At 46.0% G+C, this 11,599-nt stretch overlaps 1 protein-coding gene across 1 annotated transcript; it reads left to right on the top strand.

The window, feature by feature from the left end:
- Positions 1-1,800: 1,800 nt before the first annotated feature.
- Positions 1,801-9,096, top strand: LOC142575632 (glutathione S-transferase C-terminal domain-containing protein homolog). Its single transcript, XM_075685148.1, has one exon. The coding sequence runs from the start codon at positions 1,996-1,998 to the stop codon at positions 3,814-3,816; it is 1,821 nt and encodes a 606-aa protein (XP_075541263.1). The 5' UTR covers positions 1,801-1,995; the 3' UTR covers positions 3,817-9,096.
- The last annotated feature ends 2,503 nt before the right edge of the window (positions 9,097-11,599 follow it).

Here is an 11,599-nt window from a genome sequence, read left to right as displayed (position 1 = left end):
AAAGTAACCGATATGTCGGTGTTATCTTACCATATTTATTGACCAGTTTTTAACCGGTACTTCAGACGCCGGCAGCGCTCAACGCGTGTTTTCCTTCCATTCAGGCATGCAAATTTCAAATTGTCGAGCCTGCAAATATGAAGAAAAGAATTTGTGAGAAGCAATGGTCGCAGTTTGAATCTATATGGTGCAAGCAGATCGCCTGTAATGGTAAATCTTTTTAATCAATTCGTAAAAATAGAAAAAGAAATGAATAGAAAAAGTACCTTCATATCATATTCAGCTGCGAAAGCATGCGGCGGAGGTCGCAGCTAGGAGTCTTCGTTACTATTTTTTATAAAGTAACGGTGAAAATTAACACTCCGCTTTCAGCCATTTATTAGGGCTTGTTCATATTCCTAGCTCAACTTCTTCGGAGCTCTTACTGCTTCACAGTGGCGTAGCAACCGGGGGGGCCGGGGGGCCGTGGGCCCCGGGTGCACGGGGCCAATAGGGGGGGGGGGGGGGGGGTCATATACGTCTGAAGACAGTCGATATCCGCGCCTTCCTCGACTACACCCGCGGGGAGGGGGGTGACAGAAGAGCTAAGGGCCCCGGGTGCCAGACAACCTAGCTACGCCACTGCTGCTTCACCATCTCATCCCGCTGATGCTTTAGGAACACTAAATTTTCCAGGGGTTCTATTTTCATCACTCCGGAGGTGTTGCGTACGGCTGCGCCAAATATAAAGTACCGGCGAAAATACTCCGCCTTTAGCCATTTGATGATGATGATGAAGCCTAAGTTAATGGCACAAACCCACTGTATTATTAGGACTTGTTCATAATTCCTAGCACTTCCTCTTCGGAGCTCCTACTTCTTCATCGTCTTCTCCCGCCGCTGATCCTCTAGGACCACTACATACTTAAATTACCTGCCCGGGGCAGCAAGATTCACTCCGGTTAAAATCACCCACTACGCGCGCGCCCGCTGCAAGTATATCTGATATATCTGCACCCATAACGAAATCACACCATTCCGTATTCAGTGTGGCACGTTGTAGCTGGACACGCGTAAAACGCTGCACTTTGAGTGTTTCGTTTTGTTTTTCGTACTTCTCGCGAGCGAAGGGTTCCTTGACACCAGAGCAGTCAAGACGGGACACAAGCAACAAGAAAAGACGAAAGGCCGGCTCCCGGAAAATGGGATGTGCACCGCCGAAACCGGACGTGAGTCGAGGGGCACGGTTGCCAAAAGCACCGCCGGCGGAATTTTGTTGCTGTTGACGTTTCCATGACAACGGTCAAGCTCTGTCGGTGCGTCACCCCCATTTTTCTTTTTTTTTCTTGGGAGGGAGGAGGGGCTAGCGCGCAACTTGTATCTCTTTTAGAACAAACACCGGCTCGGCGTGGTGTTAGAACCTCGAATCTTGCGGCTCATCTGACTACTACTGACCACTGTGACGTTCCAGATTAAATGCGAAGGTGTGAAGTAGCACAAACCACACGAAACAAGACATTGCACAGAGCTTCAAACAGCGGGTACACAGGTGTGCGTCAACTGTAGGTCCCGTATTGCCATAGAATTACTATATATGCCTATGCCGTATTGTTTGCAAATGCAATGCCTTTGGCGCTAATAGGGTACATATGTATACCGCTACCAGTTGCTGGCAACACAAAAGACAGGTTGAGTACGCTTGAGCTAGCGCCGGGTTGGGCATAAAAATTTAATAAAACTATTTTTTAAAGAAAGAAAACTTACAAGGTTATGCCTGAGAAAAAAAAAAGCTCTTTTTAAATAGCGTTGTCGTACAAAGGTTAAGCGTCCACCAACAATGACACAACGAAGATGGCGGCGCCCTGCGCTAAATTTTGTGGCCACAAAATGCGGCAAAATGGAACGGCATTTTCGTCGTGGTGGTAATCGCGGTGCGAGTGTGGCACATTAACGAGACATCCAATGAAGGGAAAGAGTTCTTGCGCGAATAGATAGTCGCGAAGGAAGCGCGCAAGCATGGCGATCGAGCACCTCGTAATGCTCAGCGGCAGTAGCGACGACAACCTGCTACGTGTACCGCAAAACACTCTCGCGGCACTGTTCGCGGTCGCCTACTGCGAGATGGACGGTCTCCGAGTCGTTCTAGTGCCACGTGACGCAGCCGCCGACGACGGTGGCTGCAGCCGTGAGCTACTCTTCGCTTTGCCTCGCAGCGTCCTTCCGAGACTCCAGTGCATCGAGGCGAGCGACTCGCCGACACCCCAAGAGCTACTCGACTGTGATCCCCCCGCCGTCTATCTGCCCGACAAGACCACCGCGACTTGCATCGGCGGACTCGCGGGTGTCCTCCGATGGGCGCTGGGTCAGTTCGGCAGTCGAACCCGGGACCCCGAGTGCAAGGCGCTGCTGGGCTTCCGCGGCGGCTGCCTCGCGGCCTGCTCGGAGTCTTCCCTCTGGACTCGCTTCTGCGAGCTCGACATACAGAGGGTCGTCCCGAAACTCCGCACGCGTTGCTCTGGCAGCGGGTCCGAAGCTGCACTGCGGCTTCCCGAGGAGCTGCTCCTGCTCGAGGCGCACATGCGGCAGCCCGTGAAGACGCACAACGTCCGGAGAAAGCAGCAGCAAGTGTTTCGAGCGTCGCGTCGTGAGGGCGCGGGTGGCGACCGCGTCGACGACTCGCCCGCAAAGCGCGAGCCGACCGAGGGTAAGCTGCCTGAACTGGAACACCGGTTCGTCGAGGGTTTCGACCAGACGCTAGCCGACGTGGTGCTCTTTCCCGTCGTTCACCTCGTATTCGCCGAGCTGGCCGCCGTTACGAGTCGAGACGCAATATCCGAAAGGCTGCCGTTCACTTTCAGGTGGTACGAAACGATGTGTGTGCAGGCGCAAACTCGCCGCGCCTTGGACGCTCTTGAACTGAAACGCGTGGAACAGGTCGAGCGCGTTGGGTGCGGCAGGTTCATCGAAGAGTCGGAGCTCCCGAAGGACAGCCTCTACTCGTCTCACCCGGCCCGCACGAAGCCTCGGATTCGGCACAAGAACCCGGAATCGATCATCAGCTCGCTCAGGGAGGCCCGCATAACGCCGGACTTGAAGCCCAACCCCGGGGAAGGCTCCCTGCCTCTGCCCTGGGACGAGTTTCCAGAGAAAGTACACCCTCTCGGAGGAGGCCTTCCACAAACCAGGCTCCTACGCAAGTGTCAGCAGATCGAGAACCTTGTTGTCCTGGCTCTCCAGCAAGCCTTCGATGGCTGCACGATCGTTGACTTCTGTTCCGGAGGAGGTCACGTGGGCATCGTCCTGGCCTACTTGCTCCCTGACTGCCGGGTAGTGATGATCGAGAACAAAGAAGAGTCGATGCACCGTGCACGGGAGAGGGTCAGATCCCTGGGTCTACGAAATGTCATCCTGTATCAGTGTAACATGGACTACTACGTCGGTGATTTCGACTTGGGCGTCTCCTTGCACGCATGCGGTGTTGCTACTGACTTGGTTTTGCAGAAGTGCATTGAACGCAGTGCGGCTTTTGTGTCATGTCCCTGTTGCTACGGTGCCATGAAGGCAACAGAGAGCATCAGCTACCCTCTCAGTCGTGCCTTCAGAGACATGGGCATCTCCAAAGAGGACTACACGCTGTTGTGCCACTATGCCGATCGGACTGAGCGCGACACGCCAACATGCCAGCAAGGCCATTATTGCATGGCTCTGGTGGACCAAGACCGGGCAATGGGAGCGGCGGAAAGCGGCTATGAAGTTATTGTGACGCAAATGGTACCGCACGATTGCTCGCCCAAGGGACTCGTATTGGTCGGCAAACGGACATCTAAAGTGTGTTGAAAATGCACACTGCCAGTTTTCGAGCACACCTTTTGAGTTGTGTGGAGATATCATTGCATACTCTTAGTGCATATGGGTTCAGTAGGAATAGAAGGCTTGCATGAAATCGTCCATTTTACTGTTGTTCACTGTGGTCGGCAAATGGACATTGGTATAATTGTTACGGCCTCAGTCAAACTGTGGCTACACTTTTGAATCAGCAGAAGTCAGGTGAATCAAAATGAGTTAATTTAGTAAGTACTGCATGTTGAAGTTACATCATGTTTTTTGTGAAAAAGTCTTCTGTGATGTTTAATACACGGAGCCATTCTTTGTATACTGTTCAAGCAAAACCAGAGGCAACATCCATGCTCACACTTATACTGTGTCAGAAATTTAAGAACTCACGTAATTTCAAAGATATTTATTGCTGCCATTTCATGATACTTTGTATGAACGTAGGTGAACACTGCTGAGAATTTTTGTGACATTGTGCTGTGAGGATTTGCAGATAATGTGAGAACGCAATATTTGATTTAGTATCAGGAACACTACAGGATACGTACTTGTGCCGATTGATTCCTGGATTAAGAAACATTTCTAAGCTGCACAGTAGACTGAAAAACGCCATGGTTGATGGTGCCAAATAATTGTAACAATCTGGGATTAATTTTGTGTGTGCCTAAATCTAAGTATGCACAAGTGTTTTTGCGTTGTTCTCTCACTTGGGTGTGGCCACAGTGGCCAGGAATTAAACTCGCAACTTCATGTCCAAAAGTGCAACAGGATAATGTTGCTGTTTGCGTTGTGCTTGCACTCGCTCAAACATTCTCATTGTGTCATGTCAGCTGTGATCACAGTAAATGAAAACACAGCACTGGACAAGTTCAAAATTTTAAAGAAGGGGGCATTCCAACTCTCTCACGGGAACCTTGTTTGCAATGGGAGCAAATGGCCTGCCCAAGATGCTTGAAAAATGCTCCCATGGGCTTTTTGAAATTGAGACGCTTCGTCCGTTTCCTTCCGTCTGTCCTGTCTCTTGCGCTGTTACTCGATTTAAGTGCATCATGTGCCAACCAGCCCCAGTTAGCATTCTTCTCAAATGTCTGTTTTCCCGAAGAACTTTAACGTTATCAGCGCGGCTGCACGGTTATTCTGTGATCCTCACAGACCACGCGGGATTCTGTCACATCCTTAATATCATCAAATGTAATGGAACATCTGGTGTTTTGTTTTGCTTCAATGCATTTATTTACCGTCAGAGCCATGGGCATTAGAGAGAGGAGAGTGAATAGTGAAAAAAAAGAAGAGTACATGCACACAAGGAGAGCAATAATTTGGGAAATGCAACACATCCAAATGGCTGCTGGTACACTATCAGCGAAGCGGGCAGGTTTTTACATATTAAGATTTAATGTATAGCGGGAATGTCTGCCCTAAGTACACAGTATTCAACACCCCAGTTCCAAGCATGTAAATGTGAGTTTTTGACTTAGACCTTGCGCATGGTAAGAAAAGGCAGGCATGCGATACAAAGCACGCCTGCAAAGCATACAAAGAGGAATGAAAAGGATAACATCGTGAATCCTTACCAAATTGCTTGGATTTTTGTTGTTTGAGCCTTACTTGTCCTGTTAGGAAACAAAAATATGCAAAGAAAAGATGTGGACATTGATCTTCTCACTAGCTTATTGTGAATAAGAGAAGCGCATGCCTGACATTTTCGTTACCACCGCATTGCCCATGAAGTATATGGTGTTGTCAGGCCTCTTCAGAAACAGAATCTGAAGGTCCGAAACCCTTGAAACAGAATGTCTGTAAAGTAAGGTGCCTTAGCTTGCGAAAACTTGGAAAATATACAGTGCTGTTCAGATATCAACTCAATTATTGCTTAACAACTGAATACTAGTAAGCGCAATTCCAAGACGGGACAGAAGATAGACACAGAAGCACAGGACAAGCGCACATTTTGTTAACGTCAATTATTGCTTGCATCGGAACATTCCTGTAATTAAGCAACACGGTCGAGATATAGTTCACATTAGTATACTTGCTTGAAGTTGCCACAAAAGTGTAATAAAGGACCACAGATTATGATTAAGGCAATAGACACAGTCGCCCATTCCAAGCTGCTACACTGTGCCCCGTGAGGTTACAAATGCAAGCTGTCCATTTTTCGAACAAGCTCCCAAAATCGTACTAGTGCCTGCATACATGTCTTTGGGACATGCACTTGTTAATTGGGCAATGGCGGATGCTTGTAATAGTTGCTATTTATCATCAAGCTCTCAAGAAAAGAAAGTGTTACCGTATAGACTCATGTAAGGGCCGCAATTTTTTTTCTCAATTTTGACGAGGTGCAGGACTTGCATAGAATAGAACTTTTTGGTCAGAATTGTGCTCACCCCAGATGTACAATTGCATCAAAGGTGATCAAAGCATCAAAATTGCAGCACAGCTCTCGCCATCTAATAGTGGCACGCGGAAGTACGCAGCGTATGAAAATTTGCCAATGTGGATGCGGCATCGGGGCACCGAACGCGATTGCTTCTTCATTCATCATCAGCATCATCATCAGCTTATTTTATGTCCACTGCAGGACGAAGGCTTTCCCTGCAATCTCCACTTACCCCCGTCCTGTGCCAACGGATTCCAACTAGCACCCGCGAATTGCCTAATTTCATTGCACCACCTAGTCTTCTGCCATGCTCTACTGTGCTTCCCTTCTCCTGGTACCCATTGTGTAACCCTAATGGTCCAACGGTTATCTAACCTGCGCATTACATGACCTGTCCAGCGCCATTTTTTTCTGTTAATGTCAATTAGAATATCGGCTGTACCCCTTTGCTCTCTGATCCAAACTGCTCTCTTTCTGTCTCTCAAGGTTATGCCTAGCATTCTTTGTTACATCGCTGTTTGTGTGGTTCTTAACTTGTTCTCAAGCTTCTTTGTCAGTCTCGAAGTCTTTGCCCCACATCTCAGCACCGGTAAAATGCACTGATTATACACCTTCCTTTTCAATGATAACGGTAAGCTTCCAGTCAGGAGCTGACAATGTCTGCCGTATGCAATCCAACCCATTTTTATTCTTCTACGAATTTCCTTCTCATGGTCGGGGTTCCCTGTAGTTAATTGACCTAGGTAAGCATACTCCTTCACAGACTCTAGAGGCTGACTGGCGATCCTTGACTCTTGTTCCCATGCCCAGTTACTCATCAATATCTTTGCCTTCTGCATATTAATCTTCAACCCCACTCTTACACTCTCTGTTAAATTCCTCAATCATTTGTTCCTTTTCCAATCATTTCCAATCATTTCCTCAATCGTCTGCAGTGCTGCTGAATAGAACAATGTCATTGGCAAACCGAAGGTTGCTGAGCTATTCGCCATCGACCCTTACTCCTAAGCCTTCCCAGTTTAATAGCTTGAATATTTCTACCAAGCACACAGTGAATAGCATTGGAGAGATTGTGTCTCCTTGTCTGACCCCTTTCTTTATAGGTATCTTCCTACTTTTCTTGTGTAGAATTAACGGAGCTGTGGAATCTCTGTACATATTTTCCGAGATATTTACGTAAGCTGTCTGTACTCCTTGATTATCTAATGCCTCTATGACTGCTGGTATCTCTACTGAATCAAATGCCTTTTCGTAATCTATGAAAGCCATATAGAGATACTGATTGTACTCTGCAAATTTTTCTATTACCTGATTGATGACATGGATGTTATCTATTGTAGAGTATCCCTTCCTGGAACCTGCCTGTTCCCTTGGTTGACTAAAGTCCAGTAGAAATTTTTTTTCCAAAATTTGGGCTGCCAAGTTGAGGGTGCAGTCCTTACATGAGTCTGTATGGTATCAGTGAGCTCAGCTTTTCACTATAAATGTGTTTTTGCTGGTTTGGAGTTTATTTGCACCCTGAGTGATGTGTCCATATGCTTTGCTTGCCCCTTAGATTTGCCACTAGCCTGTCCATGTTCTAGGTAACTAAGCAAAATAAGGTGCTATGCAAGTCTAATTTTGTATTGTAGGTTAGACCATAAATATGGCACATGTGCCACCGTCCGACTCTAGATAGGCCAGTGAATTACAATCGCTCATTTCTGCGACATGAGTGCAGAGGTGAATTTCTTTCAACATCACCATTTGTCAGGGACAGTGCAGAGCTTGTACTGGATTCTTAGGCTGTCACTGAGTATGGTTCAGCTAGCTTCCTTGCATTTAGCCTCTGTTTTGTTTCCTAAAGGCCCTGCTTACCACTGTATAGGTTTCCAATATGGTGGCATTCTCATTTGCAAGGTGTGCAGAACAGTTTACACTGCTTGCCAAGGGGTTTCTTCTTGCCAAATGTTGGCCCTCGCCCCTCATTTAGCATGGACACGGGTAAAATAAAAATATGCCGCTCTTGGATACACACTGTGTCACCAGCTCTGCTCAGTGCAGCTCCCATCAGCCAAGCAGGAACCCGAACTAACTGGCTCTGTCTCTTGCAGAAATAAGGGATTGCCCACGGTGTGCCACTAGTTCATTTGTGAACATACCATTGAGCCAGCGTCACACAGCAAAGAGTTATTGTCGGACAGTGAGGGGCTTCCTTCTCTCTGTGAGACACGCCGTCGGTTCTTGTTCCTGGCTGCCCAACGAAATACGCAGCTCTAACCCCACTGCAGAAAATCGGTGGGAATGAGTATGGAGCACAGGAGAAGCAGGCTGTGAAGCGAGGAAGTGAAACCGGACAGCTGCTGCAGGATTCAAGGCACGGCAACCCCGTTTGTGTGTTTTGGGTGTCTAGTACCTGTGCAGAAACCTTATCTTACGAACCCATCAGTTACACTGAAATTTTGCGTTAAAATGGTTGTTATGTAGCACACTGATGCCATTCTCTAGGCAGAGGTGGTGAGTTTTCTTTAATCTGTAAAAGAGAACTTGGAAGTGTCTTTGCATTTCTGATAAATCAAGACCAAGTGTTTGTGTAATTGAACACTGCAATAAACGACCTGCTTGTTACAGAGATGCGATGGATGGCTGCTGAAAAAGATGAGCTTCGGATTTGTAACTTCGTAGAACTTGGAAGTGTCCTTGCATTTCTGAGAAATCAAGACCAAGTGTGTGCGTAATTGAACACTGCAATAAACGACCTGCTTGTTACAGAGGTGCGATGGATGGCTGCTGAAAAAGATTAGCTTCGGTTTTGTAACTTCGTAGAGCTTGGAAGTGTCCTTGCATTTCTGAGAAATCAAAACCAAGTGTGTGTAATTGAACACTGCAATAAACAACCTGCTTATTACAGAGATGCGATGGACGGCTGCTGAAAAAGATGAGCTTCGGATTTGTAACTTCATAGTTGGCTCTGCCCCTTCCCCATTTCTTTTGGTCCTTGCTGTAGTACTGAATGCTAAAGGAATTGTTGGGAGAGGAACCTGGGTGTGCGAATAATAATTTTTGAGACTGTATCGAATACGAATAGAATAGTGCCAGAGGGGAATTGAATCTAAGCAAATACTGAATACTTTTCGGATGATGAACAGCCGTTCTCACTGTCAATCTTCACATCCTAGTATATTTACAGTGTTAGCTAGTTTCAGTCATTGCAATGTAAATTATGAAGTGTTCCTTATTATACGCACAAATAGAGCATTGGGGGCAAGCAACCAGTTCATTCGCATACTTGATAACTCATTAGCGAGTGCGAATGATTATGGTTTAGTCGGGAAAAGTCTGGATCCAAAAGTGACCTACATCGCGCTCCACGGCATAACTTCCCGTGTTTTATGCCAACTATGGTCACTGGGATGGAGCTCATCACACTGGTTGACAATTGGAAGTATTCAAAAATGATTACGTTGGTGTTACACAGCACACTTTCAATCGGGATCGAGCCCAATCAGGATTGAATTACTCGTGATTGGCTCCTTTGCGCAAGCTGTGGGAGGGAGCCGATAGTGGTCGAGAATTTCAATCCAAATCAAGTTCGATCACAATTGAATATCGCCGTGTGACACCGGTATTAGAAGAATATTCATAATTATAAATAGTGTCTATTCAGTTGAAAGCCGTAATTGAATAGTGTAATGTCTAGTTCATTATTAGAAAGTTTCAAATATTCACACAGCCCTAGAAAGGAACATAACTTTTGCTTATGTGTCTTATCAGTTGAACATCTTTACAGTGAGAACTTGGGGAAACCTTAAACAAGCATAGTTCTTTTTTTTTTTATTGCAAAGTGGCAAATCAGCTCAGTAGAATCCTGCAAGGTGAAGGAAGGTCTATGAAATAGTGAATTGTCATCCACCCAGATGTCACATGAAGCTACAAACGAAACCCACACACGTTTCTCAAAAAGAAAGCTGAACAGTTGAGAAAAATATGTTAATGTTAGAATTCATAGCACACTTGCACTTTTATTAGCTAATCAACCTCAGTGACATTGCAGAAAGCAGCACCTGCAGTCATCGCTGGGTGTTTTTGCCATGTTATAGTTCAACCTGAATCAGTAAAGCTCATGTCTCGTCTGACATCAGTTCACCTCTTTCTTAGGTTGCCCCAAAGGTTTGATATCTTGACTTAACAAAACAAATTTTGTTTTCATGGAAGTAGCTCTGCCTGCATCAGTAGAGTGTTGCGCTGTGTTCTATAGTATTATAACTACGTGTGCCTGTGTCTGATGTTGACCGTACACTTTTACACCTAGAGAACTGCTTTCTCTCTGTAGCATATAGCATTATCCTCAGTTCATTTCTTTTGACGTGCAAATGTTGCAGAAAACATGATCACCGTCCCTTTTTCACGTTATCACCTTTCCCTTTAATATAGGTACAGCTGAACTGTGGACAGTGTGACATATATTGGTGGTGTTCAGTAAAGCTTTGTTGGTAATGTTAAGCTTCCTTCTAACCCATCTATCGTACATATACTATTAAGATATGAAGATATCTGATATTCGATTCAATTTTAGAACTCGGTGCTTTCTGAGTGCTTGTAATCAGAGTTTAACGATGTGCAATGCAAGGATGGCTATCGCAATGCCCTCCACAAATGAAAAACAGCAAAAGACAACATGGGGTGCCATTGTTTGGAGTTTGTAAATTGCCTCATCCACTGCGTGCCTGTGTCTGCTGGTGATGGCGACCAAGTTTGAGGGATCCAGTCTGGGGAAACAAAGTTACAGCAGTGAAAATGCAGCTTCAGTACTGCGTCAAGTAAAATAACTAACAAGTTGAGCAATGTTAGTGAACAATGTTAATTGTGTGAATGAGTACATGAACATCGAAAGAATGAGGATAGAGATGTGGTTCTCTGAGCATGTTTTACTGCGCTTCTTTTCTGAGTCCATTTGATTTGACCCGCACTTCATGAACTAGTTCCTGCCAATCCTTACTCATGCAGAACTGGCGGGGCACTACCGGCATGAGCCCTGCGCTACCTCGCCGACGAGTGGAACACTGTGAACTCGTTCTGCAGTGGGTGAGATGAATGGCAACGTGCAGATGCCGCCTTGTTGAAACAGTGGTTAAACTAACAGCAATGTAAGGCACCTCCGGAGCTAGTTGAATGTGCAGGCAAATTGAGAGGACCCTCTCTCACATTTACGTTGCGTGCACTTTTATTTGTTCTCTTAGAAGCTTGCAATACCGGATAACTTTTGACTGGCCCGCTTTCTCCTCTATAGTGGGGCTTGTTGCAGAAACCATGATCGACTGCTGAAAGGCGACAATTAATCATAATATGTGAGTTCTTCGTAAATATATAAAAATTTTAGTCAAGGAACATTCAGTTTTACAATATGCGGCACTTGTATAGAAACTA

The sequence above is a fragment of the Dermacentor variabilis genome, chromosome 3, assembly GCF_050947875.1.
Source record: "Dermacentor variabilis isolate Ectoservices chromosome 3, ASM5094787v1, whole genome shotgun sequence".
Taxonomy (NCBI): Eukaryota; Metazoa; Arthropoda; class Arachnida; order Ixodida; family Ixodidae; genus Dermacentor; species Dermacentor variabilis.
Note: the sequence above shows the minus strand (reverse complement) of the source record. Positions and strands in the feature narration are given on the sequence as shown.